At 50.6% G+C, this 18,866-nt stretch overlaps 1 protein-coding gene across 1 annotated transcript in view; it reads left to right on the top strand.

Annotated features, from left to right (window-relative positions):
- Recql5 (RecQ like helicase 5) overlaps positions 1-18,866 on the top strand; it is a 35,608-nt gene that overhangs the window by 4,065 nt on the left and 12,677 nt on the right. The window contains exons 3-7 of the mRNA XM_051180644.1: positions 479-997; positions 1,553-1,658; positions 2,496-2,607; positions 4,890-5,052; positions 10,800-10,879. Coding sequence (XP_051036601.1) covers positions 479-997; positions 1,553-1,658; positions 2,496-2,607; positions 4,890-5,052; positions 10,800-10,879 — 980 coding nt within the window. The remainder of the gene's footprint in view (positions 1-478; positions 998-1,552; positions 1,659-2,495; positions 2,608-4,889; positions 5,053-10,799; positions 10,880-18,866) is intronic.

Below are 18,866 nucleotides of genomic sequence, written 5' to 3'. Positions count from 1 at the left end.
GGCTTTGTTCTTTCTTTTTTATCTTGTGAGGCAGGGTCCCCTATAGCCTGGGCTGGCCTCACACTTCACATGTAGGTGGGGCTAGCCTCAGGCCCCTGATTCTCTTGCTTCTACATCTGAAGTGATGAGATTATAGGCACATGCCAACACATTACCTTCGAGAAGCTCTTTCATTTAACTCTCGTCACAACCCTATTTGGTAGTCACTGCGGTGGGAGTGAGGGGTACAAATGGCGAATGAGAATAAACTGACTTGCAGAGTGTGTGGCAGCTGAGTGAGCCAGCAGTGTACCCAGGTCTTTCTGACTCAAAGCCTGTCCTCCCATCCGTTTTTCTATCCATACTGGGCAATGAGAAGACGTATTGGAATGTAGGAGGAGGCTGCTCCGTGTTCTGTGGTTGAGACGCTGTTGTGCTTACTGCCTGCCTGGCCCTGAGGGCTGATGATACTCAACTTCATATTCTCCTCTACTCTCAGGACCAGGTAGACCACCTGCTGGCCTTGAAGGTACAGGTTAGTTCCCTGAACTCGAAGCTGTCAGTACAGGAGAGGAAGGAGCTGCTGTCTGACCTGGAGCGAGACAAACCTCGGACCAAACTTTTGTACATCACCCCGGAGATGGCAGCTTCAGCCTCCTTCCAGCCCACCCTGAATTCCCTCATGGCCCGAAACCTGCTGTCCTACTTGGTGGTGGATGAAGCTCATTGTGTTTCCCAGTGGGGACATGACTTCCGGCCTGACTATTTGCGTCTGGGTGCTCTACGTTCCCGCCTGGCACATGCCCCGTGTGTGGCTCTGACTGCTACAGCCACCCCACAGGTTCAAGAGGATGTGTTTACGTCCCTACACTTGAAGCAACCAGTGGCCTCTTTCAAGACTCCCTGCTTCCGGCCCAATCTCTTCTATGATGTGCAGTTCAAGGAACTCATTCCTGACCTCTATGGGAACCTGAGGGACTTCTGCATGAAGGCTCTTGGACAGAAGGCTGATAAAGGGGTGAGGTCTGGGGTGGGGATGCCTAAGTGCTGTCTGTAGTACAGACACAGCTGCTGTTTTCAAAGCCCTCTGTGTTTCTAGTCACCTTAGCTAGGCTCCCTAAAACTTAGCATTTACCTTCCTCACTGCTTCTCTGGTCCACTACGGGAGGCAGGTGAACGGTCCTTATGTTTGGCAGGCTGCACGGGGTTTTCAGAGAGGAGGCATGAGCGTTAAAAAAGGCTGGGTTTTGGATTTTCAGTTTGGTCCTTCATATGTGTGTGTGTGTGTGTGTGTGTGTGTGTACGTGTGTGTGTACGCGCGTGTGCGCGTGCACATGTATGCACGCACACGTGTGCGCGCTTGGTCTCACCATGTTTGTAGCCTTTGATGTCCTGGGTCCCCGTACTGACTTTGCCTGGCCTCTGTGGCTGGGATTAAAGGCGCGCACCACTATGCCGGGATTGGCCCTTCGTTGTTTGAAGTGATGAGCCTGAGAGAAGACTGTTAAAGCAGGCCATGCTCTAGTGAGTGCCGCCTTCCCTGATCCCTCTCTTCCCATCCCTCCCTGCTCAGCCGGCCTCTGGCTGCGGCATTGTCTACTGCAGGACTAGAGAGGCTTGTGAACAACTGGCTGTGGAGCTCAGCTGCAGGGGTGTGAACGCCAAGGCTTACCACGCAGGTAAGAGGTCAGACCTGGGCCTCTTCACACTTCCTCCACCTGCTCCTTTGAGAGCCGGGCGCTCTCTTTCCTATTTAAGTCCACTAAAAGGGCTCTAGAAAGTTATGACTCCTGAATTCTTTTCTTCTGCCCTCTGCCGACCCAGCAGACAAAGGCTTTTGTTTTTATATGTATGGGTATTTTACCGGCAAGCTTGTCTGTGTACCACTTGCATGCCTACTGCCCACAGGGGCCAGAGGAGGATGTCAGATCCCTTGGAATTGGAATTCCAGATGGTTGTGAGCCTCTGAGTGGGTACTGGGACTCAAACCCTGGTCTTCTCCAAGAGGAGCTGTTGCTCTTAACTGTTGAGGCATCTCTCTGGCCACAGTTGATTTTTTTTTTTGGGGTGGGGAGGCTCGGGTATTAGGGGGAAAAAAAGACCACAGACTTTGCAGAACTGTGGACTTAAGTTCTTGGCTCTCATGTTTACTGAATATTCTGTGCCACTCATGGGCTAAGTTCTTTTATTTATATTTGGTTTTTTTTGAAGCAGGATCTCACTCTGTATCTCTGGCTGTTCTGGAACTCACTTGTAGACCAAGTTTTGAACCCAGAGATCCTGTCACTGCCTCCCAAGTGCTGGGATTAAAGGCGTGTGTCCCCATGCCTGGCTGGCTGGGTTCAGGTTCCGTGAGATTAAGTGCTTGGTTCATGGTCATATGGGTAAGAGGTGATGAATTCAGGGTATAGGTTAGATGTTCAGGACAGTGTCAAACCCAAGATAACTCCTCACACCCTAAAGATAAACCCAAGGGAAATGTGAGTTTTCCTTGACTGCCTTCCCCTCCTTTCCAGGGCTTAAGGCTCCTGATAGAACACGGGTACAGAATGAGTGGATGGAGGAGAAGGTCCCTGTAATTGTCGCGACCATCAGCTTTGGGATGGGCGTGGACAAAGCCAACGTGCGGTAAGCTGTGGTTCCTGCCTTATGTTCCCTGTTGGGGCTTGGCTTATAGTAGATTGCCTGGTGCTGTGTACAAAGTCCCAAGTCCGTGTGCTTGGTTAGTGCCACCGAGGAGGGAGGCCACCAGGGAAGTCCCTGTGTACAGCCCGAACGCTGACAGTTTCTGGGTGACCGGGTTCCCAACCAGGGAACTCAGCAGTGTCATCAGGTTGTTCCACCGCTGATCTGGTCCACACCCATTGGGGCTGGAGCAAGTAACTCTGTCAGCCTCCCCGAGGGAGTCAAGTGACGGTCTCATTACTCACACTTTATCGCCATCCATTCACAGTCTAGAGCTCAGGTCCATCTTCGTCTGAGTCTCACTCTGGCAACACTGGGAAAGGGTTTTCTTTCAGCCATGGTCTGACTTTGGGAACCCTTAGGGACCACTGCCTGGAGCCCTTTGTCCTCACACCAACAGTAGCATGTGTGATTTGTGGGGCACTTCTTCACACATGCCATTGATCCCACCGGTGGGAATTAGTCACTGTACTCACTGGGACCGTTCGCACATTTGAAAAAAAACAGACTGGTATCGGAGTCTGCTTGTTAGCAGTTGACTTTAAGTCCTCCTTTCTTAGCTCCAGTCCTAGTTCTTCACTGGGTGTTCTCACACAGACTTGCCTCTCCGATCGCCTTTATCATCTCTGGAGTAGGCTAACTCATGATGGTGACTGACAAATGAAACATGTCATAGCAAATGCACAGTAGGCACTTAATAAAGGTCATGCAATTCATAAGTAACAATTTTTTACTTTTAGTTTTCTTGTGTACATGTGTGTGTGAACATGTACGCCAGTACCCACAAAGGCCAGAAACATATGTTAAATCTGGAGCTGGTGGTTGTGAGTCACTCAACCTGAAGTCTTCTACAAGAGCAGTCCAGTTCTTAACTGCTGGGCTGTCTCTCTAGCCTCTGATCACTTTATTGAGACAGGGTCTAACTGTGTAGTCTTAGCTAGCCTGGAACTCCCTGTATAGACCAGACCAGGCTGGCTTTATGCTTTCAGATGCACCTGATTTTGCCTCCTGGGTGTCCTGGTTAAAGGTGTGCACCAACATGCCCAGCCTGTTTTTTGTTTTTTCAAGATAGGGTCTCCTTATGTAGCCCTGGCTATTCTGGAACTTGCTCTGTAGACCAGGCTGGCCTTCAACTTTCATATCCACCTGCCTCTGCTTCCCAAGTGCTGGGATCAAAGGTGTGCGCCACCGCTGCCCAGTTTGCCCAGCCTGTTCTTGAACCTGGTGTTTATCCTGGCCTCTTGCTTTAAGGGTTTTGTTTTGTTTTTCATTTTATTTTATGTGTAACGGTGTTTTGCCTGTGTGTATGTCTGTGTCCCACTGGTGTGCCTGGTGCCTGCAGAGACCAAAAGAAGGGGTTGGATCCCCTGTGCCTGGAGTTCAAGAAGGTTGTGAGCTGCCATGTGGTGCTGGGACTCGAACCCTGTTCTCCGGAAGAACAGCCAGTGCTCTTAGCCATTGGGCCATTCCTTCAAGACTGGCTGTCAAGTTTTTTTTTTTTTTTTTTTTTTTTTTTTCCATACCAAGCTGTTTAATTAGGTTGATAGCAATTTTTAGAAAACCAGTTTGTGAGGGTACATCCCATTTGTCAGAGAGAACTGAGACCACAGGCAGCCCTGAAGCTGAGGAGCAGCTTTGATCTGTTTATTTTGCCACATTTACTAGAATGTCTCCTGTAAGTGGTGCTATGGCTTCTAAGTTGGGCTGCTCTGTGGCAGAGAGGCCTGTTGAGGGGCACGGGCGTGTCACCCACTAACTCTGACTCCAACTCTGGGATCTGTCTCTTGTGTGTTAGTTCCCCTGTTGCTGACCACCAGGGAGTAAGCGCGGATCACTCCCCCTCGGAACCCCCCACCCCTCCTGACAGGATGACTCCCCCTCGGAGCCCCCTCCCCTCCTGACAGGATCACTCCCCCTCGGAGCCCCCTCCCCTCCTGACAGGATCACTCCCCCTCGGAGCCCCCTCCCCTCCTGACAGGATCACTCCCCCTCGGAGCCCCCTCCCCTCCTGACAGGATCACTCCCCCTCGGAGCCCCCTCCCCTCCTGACAGGATCACTCCCCCTCGGAGCCCCCTCCCCTCCTGACAGGATCACTCCCCCTCGGAGCCCCCTCCCCTCCTGACAGGATCACTCCCCCTCAGAGCATCCCTCCCCTCCTGACAGGATCACTCCCCCTCAGAGCATCCCACTCTTATCGTGTATCATGTCCTTTCCTGTCCTACAGGTTTGTTGCCCATTGGAATATTGCCAAGTCCATGGCTGGCTACTACCAGGAGTCTGGCCGTGCTGGCAGGGATGGGAAACCATCCTGGTGCCGTCTCTATTACTCCAGGAATGACCGAGACCAAGTCAGCTTTCTCATCAGAAAGGAAATAGCCAAACTCCAGGTGAGTCCTGGGCAGTAGATGCCCCTGTTGTCTGAGCCCAGAGAGAGCGTCTGTAAACCAGAGGGCAGATCCTGGCCAGGAAAGCATACCCAAGGAGAACTGGTGTGTCTGGTGGGCAGGCTGCTGGTGGCAAGCTGGGTTAGACTTCTCTCTGTCAACATTTAGCTTACCTGAATACCATCTTGTATATATGCTGTTAAATGTAGACACACTCATTCCTGTCTTACTTTAGTGAGCTTTGTTATAGAAGTGTTTTACTGGTTATCCAATTATTTATAGAAAGCCCAAAGCAGGCCCGGCATTGGAGGTGCATGCCTTTAATCCCAGCACTTGGGAGGCAGAGACCGGTTGATCTCAGTGAGTTCAAAGCCAGCCTGGTTTACAGAGCAAGTTCCAGGACAGGCTCCAAAACTACAGAGAGAAACCCTGTCTTGAAAAACAACAAAACAAAAAACAAAAACAAACAAACAAAACAGAAACAAAAAAACCACAAAGCAACCCACCTAGAAAGGAATATGGTGTGAGATGGGTTCATTATAAGTCACCAGGAAAGGGAGAGACTTGAATAGTCGGTGGTGGGAAAAGATGGATTCCTACATGGTATGTGTATGAATTTCAGATTGGTTGACACTTCAAAACAACTGTAAAGTTAAAGAGTAAAATAGTTTATGTTCTTGGAATAAGAAAAATCGTCTCAATTTGTTTGTTTTGGTTTTTCGAGACAGGGTTTCTCTGTGTCGCCCTGGCTGTCCTGGAGCTCTCTCTGTAGACCAGGCTGGCCTCTGCCTCCCGAGTGCTGCGATTTAAGGCATGTGCCACCGTGCCTGGCGACTTTTTTTTTCTTTTTTAATTTACGTGCCTTGCTGTGGTGAGACCACTGCACGAGTGTGGAGGTCAAAGGACAACTTGTAGGCGTCAGTTCTCCTCTGCCACCATTAGGTGCTGGGACCCATCTCAGTTTATCAACTTTGATAGCAGTCAAGTCACATCTATCTGCTAAGCCATCTTGTCAGTCCGTAACTCAAGATCTTTAAAAGCAAAACCCAGTTGGGCCATGGTAGTAAACTCAGGAGACAGAAGGCAGGGGGATTGAGGGTCAAGGCCAACCAAGGTTACATAGTGAGTTCCAGGTCAACCTAGGCCGCAGAGCAAAAAAACCCATGTCCCCCTCCCCAAAACAACAACAACAAAACAAAGGGCTGGATGCAGTTCAGTGGTAGAGCTCGTACTGCACATTTGTGAGGCCAGGTTCAGTTCCCAGCACCACAGTAAACAAGCAGATAAAAACAAAAACCAGAAACCAACCCCGATTTTGTTGTGTACTCACACTACAGCAGCTTAGAGGAGAAGTAAGTTGGTAATAAGATAATGTTTATACACGGCAGGACGTGTGCTCAGTGGGCCCGGGGCCCCTGGCCAGTCTGGCCGATGTCAAGGGTGCTAGAGGAGGGTATCCAACATTGACCTCTGCCACACTCTACTTGATTATGAGCATGAGCACAGTACAGGCTGCACGTGTACGAAAGTGTCACAAACTTGTCGTTTTTTTCTAACGAATATGTGGTAATTAAAAAGAAAAGAAAAAGGGGCTGGAGAGTTAGCTCGGAGGTAAGGAGCCCTTGGTGCTCTTGCAGAGGACCTGAGTTCTTATCCCATGTCAGGCGGCTCACAGCCACATGTAACTTCAACTCCAGAGGATCAGCCTCTTCTGGCCCCCATAGGCACCTGTGCACACACACACCTGTGCACACACACCTGTGCACACACACCTTGCACACGCACACCTGTGCACACGCACACCTGTGCACACACACACCTGTACACACACACACCACACACACAAACACCTGTACACACACACACCACACACACAAACACCTGTACACACACACACACACCGCTGCACACGCACACCTGTACACCCACACACACCTGTATACACACACACCTGTACACACACACATAACACCTGTACACACACACACCTGTGCACACACTCCTGTACACACACACACCTGTGCACACGCACACCTGTGCACACGCACACCTGTGCACACGCACACCTGTGCACACACACATACACCTGTACACACACACCTGTACACACACACACCTGTACATACACACCTGTGCACATGCACACCTGTACACACACACCTGTACACACACACACCACACACACAAACACCTGTACACACACACACACACACACCGGTGCACACGCACACCTGTACACACACACACCTGTACACACACACGCACACCTGTGCACACGCACACCTGTGCACACGCACACCTGTGCACACGCACACCTGTGCACACGCACACCTGTGCACACGCACACCTGTGCACACGCACACCTGTGCACACGCACACCTGTGCACACGCACACCTGTGCACACGCACACATAACACCTGTACACACACACACCTGTACACACCACACACCACACACACGTTAATGTTACAAATTAGATACAAATATTTCTGATATCCACCCAAGTGATAGTAAAAGAACAAAAAGAATAAACTCACAAGGGTAAGGAGAACAGGAGAGGGAAAAAATGTCAACCAACAGTGCAGTTGTAACTCAGCTCTCAGGATGCTGAGAGGAGAGGACGGCTTATGGTACATAGTGAGTTCAAGGCCAGCCTAGAAGAAAAAATGAAACTGTATCTCAAAACGCAAAACAAAAACAGAAAAGGCAAATGTCTGCCTAGAAAACCCTAATCTATAAGACTTTATTAAAAAAGAAATCCTGCGGTCAGAGATAGCGCTAGGACTTCAGTGCCCTCTTCTGGTCTCCTTGGGCATTGCATGCACATGGTACACACAAATAAATGAAGGTAAAGCATCCATACACAAAGACATGACAAATAGCACTCATACATATAAACAAATAAATCTTTGTTTGGTTTTTGTTTTTCGAGACAGGGTTTCTCTGTGTAGCCTTGTAGACCAGGCTGGCCTTGAACTCACAGAAATCAGCCTGCCTCTGCCTCCTGAGTGCTGGGATTAAAGGCGTGCGCCACCACTGACTGGCTTACAAATAAATCTTTAATCACATATGCAAAAAATACATACAAAAACCTGGGGCTGGAGAGATGGCTCAGTAGTTGAGGGCACTTGCTGCTCTTGCAGAGACCCAGGTCCAGTGTCCAGCACCAATATGGCACTCACAACCCTCTCTAATCTCATCTTCAGGGGTTCTGATGCCCATTTCTGGCCTCCAAGGGCACCAGAGTACATGTATTGCACAGATATACACACAGGCAAAACACTCATCCATAAGCAAAGTTAAAACAGGAAAACAGCCATCTGCTGGGGAGATGCTCTCAGTGCAAGGTGCTTGCCATGCCAGTGTGAAAAAAGCCAGAAACTGGATGGGTACTGGCCTGGAGCAAAGTCACAGACGCTGCTGTGGGTGGAAGGTCCAAGAAGGTTTTCCAAAGCCAAAATGACTGACAGTCTTGGGCTCCTGTGGAAATGAGTTATTTGTTATGTGAGAGCATTCAGGGGTGAAGCTAGTGACAGACTGAAGTCTAAAGAAGTCGGTATGGAGAAGCAACTGTTTTCCAGCGGAAACAGTGCTGTACAGAAAGGAGATGTGATCACAGCAAGTGTACCATTGTAATCCTGTGGTTCAGCTTGGAACTGTGTTGACACAGCCATAATGAGGAAAAGACTACTGTCACAAGAAAGTTGCAGCTAGAGGTACAGCTTTGTGGTTGAACTCTTGCCTAACGTGCATGGATGAAGCCCAAGTTTAATACCTAGCACTGCACATAAATAATCAATATTGCTGGGATTTGAACCCAGGTTCTCTTACGAGCTAGGCAAGTATGTCACTGTGCTAGGTTCCTAGCTAACATTCTTTTAAAAATGTCAACAAGCAGGGGATGGTGGGGCACACCTTTAATCCCAGCACTCAAGAGACACAGGCAGGCAGATCTCTGTGAGTTCAAGGCCAGCCTTGTCTACAGTGAGAGTTCCAGAACAGCCAGGACTATTACACAGAGAAACCCTGTCTTGCAAAACCCAAATAAACAAAACACAACATCATCAACAAACATGGGGCTGGAGAGATGGCTCAGTAGTTAGGAGTCCTGGCTGCCCTTGCAGAGACCCTGGTTCTGTTCCCAGCATGCACAGGGCAGCTCACAACTACTTGTAATTCCACTTGCAGGGGAAATGATGCTCTTGTGGCCTCTGGGCACCAGGCACACAAGTGGCGCACCACCATACACACAGGCAAAACACTCATGCATATTAGTTAAAAATAAAACTTTAAGCCTGGCGTTGGTGGCGCACACCTTTAATCCCAGCACTCCAGAGGCAGGGACTGGCGGATCTTTGTGAGTTCGAGGCCAGCCTGGTCTACAGAGCCAGTTCCAGGACAGGCTCCAAGCAATACAGAGAATCCCTGTCTCAAGAAATCAATCAATCAATCAATCAATCTATAGCCGGGCATTGGTAGCTCACACCTTTAATCCTAGCACTTGGGAGGCAGGGACAGATGGATCTCTGTGAGTTCAAGGCCAGCCTGGTCTACAGAGCTAGTTCCAGGACAGGCTCCAAAGCTACACAGAGAAACCCTGTCTGGAGAAACCAAAATAATTAAATACATAAATGCTTACTGTTTTACTGTTTTTATTTACATGAGTGAGTGGTGGTACAGTAGGCCAGGAGAGGGCATCGATGCCCTGGAAGTAGAGTCACAGATGGCTGTGATAGCATTTGGTGCTGGAACGGGACTCTGCTCTCCGAGAGCAGCGAGTGCTCGTAACTGCTGAGCTGTCTCCCTGACTCCCTAGCACCGTTTTTAGACTGGCATACAAAGTGACGGGTCTCATTGTCGCGTCTTCACACATGCAGGCACAGGCTGCTTTCTATTCTCTGCCCTTTGCTGTTGCTGCCCCCCACGAAGTGTCGTTTTTGTGGGTATGTGGGGGGTGCGTATTGCTTCAGAGATCTGTTTTCTGTATTTTTATTTAAATTTTACACTTTATTTGAAGTTCATAAGTGTTTACTTGCATGTGTGTACATGTACATGTGCCACATGTGTACCTGGTTCCCATGGAGGCCAGAAGATGGGTGGGTCCCCTAGAACTGGGGTTACAGATGGTTGTGAGCCACCACGTGGGTGCTGGGGATTGAATCCAGGTCCTCTTGCAAGAGTAGCCAGTGCTCTTGACCACTGAACCATCTCTCCAGCCCCTCTAAGGCGGGAATTTTGTCTTACGTTTATTTATTGGGTTTGAGTACACGTGGGGGTCAGGGAAGAACTTGTAGGAGTCAGTTCTGTCTTTGCACTGTGGGTACTGAGTTCAGAGCATCAGGCTCAGCAGCGGGTGCCCACCCAGGGAGCCATCTCAGGCTCAGCAGCGGGTGCCCACCCAGGGAGCCATCTCAGGCTCAGCAGCGGGTGCCCACCCAGGGAGCCATCTCACTGACCCTCAGTTGATTTTTTTTTTAAGGAATTTTTGGCAATAGATACCAACAAAGCACAATCTTGTCTGTCCAGCACTAGCAGTTTAGGTTGTATTCTCTGGTATGTACATTAGCATATATGTTCATATATGTGTGAGGACTCTACCCTGTGTTCTCTGTTTAGAACTGGGTAGAATCAGTTCCCAAAAATGGAGATGCCGACGTAGCGGCCTAGGGGCACTGTTTTCTCCTTCCATACTTACTGTGATGGCACATGCTGTGACTCTGGGGGACTAAGTGGTCATTTCTCTCTGCAGGAAAAGAGAGGGAGCAAAGCATCTGATAAAGCCACCCTGCTGGCCTTTGACGCCCTGGTGACCTTCTGTGAAGAGCTGGGGTGAGTGGGGCTGGGGATGCACTGCGGCTCGGTGGCGCATAGAGCATTTGTGTAGGGGACGCACTGCGGCTCAGTGGTATATAGAGCATTTGTGTAGGGGACGCACTGCGGCTCAGTGGTATATAGAGCATTTGTGTAGGGGATGCACTGCGGCTCGGTGGCGCATAGAGCATTTGTGTAGGGGACGCACTGCGGCTCAGTGGTATATAGAGCATTTGTGTAGGGGACGCACTGCGGCTCAGTGGTATATAGAGCATTTGTGTAGGGGACGCACTGCGGCTCAGTGGTATATAGAGCATTTGTGTAGGGGACGCACTGCGGCTCAGTGGTATATAGAGCATTTGTGTAGGGGACGCACTGCGGCTCAGTGGTATATAGAGCATTTGTGTAGGGGACGCACTGCGGCTCAGTGGTATATAGAGCATTTGTGTAGGGGACGCACTGCGGCTCAGTGGTATATAGAGCATTTGTGTAGGGGACGCACTGCGGCTCAGTGGTATATAGAGCATTTGTGTAGGGGACGCACTGCGGCTCGGTGGTATATAGAGCATTTGTGTAGCGGTGCAGGACCCTATGGTTAATCTCTGCATCGCCCGCCTCTCCTCCAAGGGAAGGTCATTTACTGTCCCACCAACCATTACTTCACCAGCTAATACAAGCTAGCCCTTGGGCCTCCGAGGGTCCCCTGCTTGCAAAGCTGTTATTTCAACCATGTGGAAGTCAGGACCCTTCCTTTTTACTTGTGGGTGCCGCTGAATCTCAAACTCTTGTGTGAAGAGCTGTCCCACATTGGGATGGTCATCCACGTCTCCCCCTACTTCATGGCTGGCTGGCTGCTCTGAGCAATTCCCTGCAGAGTGATGTGGCCAGCTCTTGTCACTGAGCTGGCTCTTCTGTGAGTCACTCATGCTGATTTGTTTGCTTTTGAGATGGGGTCTCATGTAACCTAGGCTGACCTTTGACTCCTGGTTACCCTGACAACTCTACCTCCCACATGTCCAGATTATAGGCGTGTGTCCCCACACTTGATGAGCTGTGCTTATTCTTACAGAGCCCCGACAGAAGCTTCAGGCCTACTCATATCTGGTGTGTGTGTGGGGGGGGGGGTGTCACATGCTTTGGGTAAATCAGCTCTTCTGACAGAACACCGACTTGCTTATGTGGAGCCTACTTACTTATTTTGTCCTGGTCTGGGGCAATGAGACAGAAGCTATGGGCCAGCCATAGAAAGAGACTCAGCTGCTTCATGACAAGTTGTGGCTGGGCATGTAGTCAGTAGAATCCTATGTGAAGGATGCCCAAAAGAAGTCAGACTGTGTGGAAGAACACATTCATTCATTCATTCATTCATTCATTCATGTGGGAAACTGAGAGCTGACGAACCCTAGTGATTGCCTCAGATTTAGAGACAAGTGAGCCAAACCCCGGACAATAGAAGCTACTAAACTTGAGCTCCTTGATTTGATAACCAAGTCATCAATGGCATCTCTTAATTTGGCCTCTGCGGCAGGATCACACTCGAGAAAGTGGTGGGTTGCTGTGCCAGGCCCACCCTTGGCTAAGGCCATACCGCCATGCCCTCCCCTGCCCTGACACGAATCAGCCTCCTTGGCTCTGGGAGCTGAGCCCTTCATGGGATGCCTGAAAGGACCAGGTGTCTGTGCTGGCTGTCAGTGTCTTCTGCTTCTCAGCTGAGACCACAGCCGAGCAGGTCTACATGGAGCCTTGATAGGCCAGTTGAGAGCGCACATCTGTGGGACCATGGGGTGATGCATGCCCCCCACCCCACCCGTGCTCAGCCTCACACCTCCTGTTTTGCTGGCTACAGGTGGGTTCGTCTCTAGGAGAGTGAACGTTTATTGTGGGCACAGTGTCTGGTTCGACGGACAAAAGCCCCTTTCAACAGATGGTTGTTACTTTTCTAAGAATAGTGCCGGTTTGAGGCTGAAGTTAGGGTGACGGCTCCCACCAGCCTCCCTTATGAAGCAGGCACCTGGCAGGAAGGCCAGTGGGGTGGGCTCAGCTGCGGGGGCCCCTTTCTGAAGGAAGCTCATGTAGGGTTGGGGTGTGTCGGGTGGGATATGGTCAGTGGCCTAGGACACCAGGAAAGGTAGTCAGGTCCCTTCCAAATGTGGCCAGGATGGGGCCGCCAGTGGTTTTTATCTTGGCTCCGCCATGTAGCCGTCTTCTCAGAGCTGCAGCCACGAAGAAGCAGGACTTAACCCTTGTAGTCACTCGGCTTGGAATAGCAGTCTGGGCGTCTGGGATGGAGAGGGCTTTGCCTTTGGTCTGGGTGGGATTGTCTTGTGGTGTCTTTGGAGTAAGGAGCTCAGCTGCTTGGTGTGTCCGTCTGTGAGCTCATTTGCCCTTTCATTCTGCCGATTACATATGGAATTGCTGATGAACGGGCTCTGAAGGAAAAGTACATGGTGGCTTTTGTTTTTCTAAAATTTTGTGTACGAGTGTTTTACCTGCATATATATAAAATCTGTGAACCATATGTGCCTGGTGCCCACAGAGGCCAGAGGAGGACACTGGTGTCCCTGGAACTGGAGCTACAGATAGTTGTGAGCCTCACATGGGTGCTGGGGACCGAACCTGTGTGCTCTGCAAGGGCTGCTGGTGCTCTTAACTGCTGTACTGTCTCCCTAGCCCTGTACAGTGTTGTCCTGAGAGTAACAGGGTTCCCCATCCCGGTCTTTGGGGTCAGAGTCAGGAAATTTGAGAATGACAGGGTTAGGCTCAGACCTGCAGGGCAGGGAGGCCATGGGTGTAGTGTGGTAGGGAAGAAAGTATCCCAGCCTGGGGAGGATACGCAGTCGCCACCCCCGAGGACTTGCAGGCCTTCCTGAGGTTTGCTAGAGGCGGTCCTGAGAGCCATGTCTGCATAGAAAATAAGCTCACGTTAGTGGATTTGAAAGGGATTTTTACTTTATCTGACATTTTGTGTCCTTCCTCATAAGGGACTTGCAGAATTGCTGCCTGGGCGGGGTTGCTTTTCAGAAGACCTTGTTAGCAGTTGCTGCTCTCACTTGAGGTGGAACAGAGTCCCTGTCCCTGTGCTTAGAGTGTTAGCTGTAGTCAGTGGGAGAGCCAGAAGCGGTGTCAGGCCAGCCTTCCCGTCTTGCTCTTGGACTGATCCCTGAGCCCGATCCAGCGGTTCACATAGATGCCTTCTTGAGCCTGAGGGCCTGGAGAGCTGGTGAACAGGCTCTGCTGCAGGGGATCACTCACTTCTCTTCACACACAGTCTTTTCCACATAGCCAAACACAATGGCAAATATGATGAAGAACAGGAATGTGGAGATGAATAAGCCAATCACTATCAGGCCCCCCACATCCCAGGGGTTATCCCAGAAGTCTCCATTCTGGATGGTCTCCGAGGTTACCATTTGGCCCATGTAAATCTGGAAGAGAGGAGACGGCGGCCCTGAGTGCAGAGTGCTGAAGGCCTTTCCCTGTCCTTGCTCTCCATGCCACCTCCCTGGACTTCTGAACAGCTGGATACATCTGGCTAGCCAACACTGAGGGCTTTCCTGCTTGGAAGCTGCCGGGTTGCAGCAGGTGGGTGTTTCTGGCATATCCTGAACAGTCCTTCTGTAAGCCAGGGGTGCCCACAAACACCTTCCTAGCTAGAGCCTCAAATGTACCCTGCACCTGTCCTCCTATTTTTTATTGTCCCAGTTGCCAGGTGTTTGAAAGGCTGGTGTAGCAGCCCAGCTGGAGATGAGGATGCACTTAAGTCTCAGCTTCTCAGAGGGCTGACTTCATGCTTGAGCCCAGGGATTCCAGGCCAGTAGGGAGCAGCCATCCGGTCTGAGAAAGAGATAGGTGGAGCTGGAGAGGTGTCTGCTCAGCAGTAAAAGCACTCCTCCTTCGGAGGACCCAAGTTCAGTTCCCAGCACCCATGTGACAGCCACAGCAATCCATAATGCCAGTTCCAGGGTACCCGATACCGTTTTTAGCTTCTGAGGGTACCAGGAATGCATGTCTGGACATACATACATAGGAAGAACACAAACACACACACACACACACACACACACACACACACACACACAACTTTAAAAAAAGGTGGTGGTGGATGGGAACAGAGTATGGTTGAGGCATTGTCTTTGGAGACAGCTGGAAGCAGGAAACCTAACCATAGTGGTGTCAGTAGACTGCAGGGAGTTGAAAGTATAGGGAAAAAAGAAAGACGTCATTACCTGGTTCTTCTACTAATAGTTTGTGTCTTAAGAGGGCAAAGGCAAATCAGGATTGTCCCTCAGGCCTCCCACTCTGGGGTTCCTGGGTTGAAGAGGCTGCCAGGTGACCACAGCTGTTCAGCAACTCAAAGAAATGACTGTTGGCAGCCCAGAGCATTGCCAAATAGCTCGGACCACACCTTTGCTGCTGCCACCAGAGCAAACAAAGGTGGGCTAGACTGGTTGCCTAGCAACGGACTGCCACTCCCTCCTTCCCTTCATCAGGATTCTGCCCTTTTGTGATGACATTGTGGAGATGCTCAAGACACATTATAAATTGTCCTTGAGAGAAGCCAGGCTCCGTTAGCCCAGAGAAGAGACTGTCCCGTGCCCCAGGCTACCTGTCCACCTTACCTATGTGCAGCTGGGTCTTAGTTCTCCTCCAGATGACCTCCTGCAGCTTATGTGGGAAGTTATCCCTTTTTGTGTTTTGGGTGAATGATTAACTGCAATTTTGGCCGGAGCCTCCCAGGACAGGTTTCTGGGTGGGAGTGCTTATCATGGTTGGAGCCTTTCCTGCCTGCCTGCCTCAGGCACGGCCTCTGCTGTTCAGTGTGGCTGGTCCCCACCCCTTGGTTAATGAGAAGAGAGGAGGGCATTAATCAGTCAGGCCTTGCTTGGCACTTGATGGCCACTGCTGATTCCTTTTAACACGTAGACTGTGGGCCTGGCACTGCCAGGCTTTGCATGCCGTCCTAAGATAAGAGACACAGGCCTTTCTTCCAGCGAGGCTCATGTTCTAGTCCACTGTCATCACTCCTGCTGTTAGGGTTTTGGGAAACACCTATTGACGTCAGCTTGTGGAATTCTGGGCTATCTGTTGTTCTGACCCTCCCAGGAAGGCTCGTCAGGAGTGGTTGACAGGTGACTAGCAAGTTCAGGGAGCTGAACTGACCTGACCCATGGTTCACCTCTTGCTTTCCGTGCCCTTGTGGAAAGCTTGCTGACTTCCTGGCTTGCCAAATGCACATGGCCAGTGGGCTGGTCTCTGGCATACCCTCGTGCTTTTGTGCCTATCAGCAGAATCAGGTTCTTATCAGGAGTGACATGTTTGTTCCCAAACCGGTTTATTGTAGTGAGATAGTCGTCTGTGGCACTGACCACGCCCATTGGGGGGTGGAGCCATGGGCGGAGTGACCTGTGGAAGGAGGTCGGAGGTGAGCCAGGAAAGGCTCTCTTGCTGGCGTGATGGTTGTGTGCTTGTTTCTAGGGTTACAAAGTTGAATGTGACATCGTATAAACACATCAGTGATGATAGCCACCACTGCAGCTTTACAGATAGACAGTAGACTCAGTGAGGCAGTGCAGCTGGAGTTTGCAGCCAGCTGTACAGCCTAGAGTTTCAGGCTCTGTACCATGGCCTGTGGGTGGGGTTAGTGGACCACTGTGGAAATAGGCTCTCTAACTTGTGGGTCCCAGGGGACTGAATTCAGGTCCTCAGGTTTGGTGGCAAGTGCCTTTACCTACTCCTCTGTGGTGACGTTTTACACTCCGGTTCTTCAGGTGTGCTCACACACTTACTCTAATGAAACCAAAACTACAAAGTAAGGCTGGAGTCCAACTAGTCCACAGCCCACCTTCAGAGAGCAAGCCCGCCTGACGTGAGAGGTGTGCCTGTCTGTTCCCACCTCAAGTCATGTAGGCCCGAGCGAGGGCCGGCGGTTCAGATGCTGGGAGCACTCGCTACTCTTTCCGAAGACCTAGGTGCAGTGCCCAGCTCTCACATAAGGTGGCCCCAACTGCCTATAATTCCAGGTCCAGGCCATCCAACTCCCTTTTCTGGCCACTGAAGGGATCAGACAACTCACACATACACATAATAAATAAATCTTAAATAAGAAGGAAGCCAGACTATGGTGGCATACACCTTTAATCCCAGCACTCAGGAGGAGGAGTAATGCTTGAGTTTGAGGTCAGCCTGGTGTCCAAAGTGAATTCCAGGACAACCAGGGCCACACAGGGACACCCTCTCTCAAAATACTAAAACAAAAAATACAGCTCTGCTAGGCATGGTGGCACATACCTTTAATTGTAGAGGCAGGTGGGTCTCTGAGTTTAAGGCCAGCCTGACCTACATGGTGAATGCCAGGACAGCCAGAAATCTCTCAAAACAAGGGGTCAAATATGTAGAGAGAAGATGTCAATCATCGGAAGGCTGCTTTGTCTAGTTTTGATTGTCTGTTGTCTCGGTCACTGAGGGGGGCAGGTGATAGCAGGAGGGGGCAGGCACAGAGGTCTGTGCTGAGGGCTCCTCTGAGGAAATAGTGTGACAAGTGAAGACTTGAGTGCTGCCTGCTTTTCCAGAGGACCCAGGTTCGATTCTCAACCCCCTGTGGTGGGTCAAAACCATCTGTCACCCCAGTTCCAGAGGCTCTGACACCCTCCTCTGGGCTCCTCAGATAAGAAGCATGCATATGGTGCACTAACATGTATGTAGGCAAACACTCATACATATAAACAAATCCTTTTTCGGGACCATATTACATGGCATGGAACAGGGTGCAAAGAGGAGGAAAACTTCTTTTTTTTCTTTTGGATTTTGAGACAGAGTTTCTCTGTGTAGCTTTGTAGATCAGGCTGACCTCAAACTCAGAGATCCGCCTGTCTGCCTCCCAAGCGCTGGGCTTAAAGGTGTGCGCCACCTCCGCCCAGCATTGTGCACATAATTCTCTGATATGAAATTTGTAGTACTCACTTTTGTGTCATGATTATTTTTGTTATAAATCATTTTGAAAATATTACCATTTCACAAAACGTGTCTGTGCTCTGCCAAGAGATGCTGCCATGATCCTAGCTTTGGTTTTGTAGTCTGTAATGAGGCATAAAATGCAGGCAGTGAGCTGGGCTCCTCGTCATCCTGAGGGACTGAGGACAGGGTTAGAACAGAGTCCGTGTGAGAGGGACGGCCATGAGGAGGCTGTGGTGGTCACTGTGCTGGCTACTCAGGCGGTGTCAGGGTTGTCCATGGTTCCCCCTGCTCTGAAGCTGGACTAGGAACATGATCTTTCCTAATGAGGAAGGGGTCTGTCTTAGCCCCCCTACAGGAAGGCTATTCCGATGCTAGAGAACCCCTGCTTAAAGAGGGGTCTGGGAGGAACTGGGCTGCTGTTCCCAAACTGAGGGCTCCAGGGCCCTCCAAGCAACAGTGCTGAATGAAGAATGCAGGCTTGCTAGTGCTTCCACTGTCCCTGGGGTCGTCCTCTGATAGCTGGGGATGAGATTCCCACGCACGCACGCACGCACGCACACACACAGAAGCAGTCTTGGGACAGGTGGGGTGTGCGATTAGATTCCCACACACGCACGCACTCACACAGACGCAGTCTTGGGACAGGATGGGTGTGGGTGCTTGGATGTAGGGTTGGTTAATGGAGATAATGGAGTCAACACCTTCTGCCTTGTGTCCCAGAGGCCTCAAGCCCTAGGTGTGGTGAGCAGGAGCTCTGGAGGCAGACAGGCTGGACCCAGAGCAGGCTTTGCCACTTTTTAGCTGGCTGCACTTGGAAAAATTATCTAGTGTCACTGAGACCGAACGTTAATCCATCTCATGAGAAGGAAGCCTAGCTTAAGAGAATTGGGTTCCAAAGCTGGCGGTTGTCAGCCAAGGGTGTGAGCACACAAACAGGAACAGGACCAAAGGGTCAGGGTACAAGGATGATAGGCTGCAGAAATTTGGGAGGCTCCAGTGACCTGAGACTGAAAGTTAGGACAGCAAGAGAGCATTCCTGGGCTCAGCACCT

This window comes from Phodopus roborovskii, unplaced genomic scaffold (assembly GCF_943737965.1).
Source record: "Phodopus roborovskii unplaced genomic scaffold, PHOROB, whole genome shotgun sequence".
Taxonomy (NCBI): Eukaryota; Metazoa; Chordata; class Mammalia; order Rodentia; family Cricetidae; genus Phodopus; species Phodopus roborovskii.
This window is presented reverse-complemented; position numbering and strand designations above follow the sequence as displayed.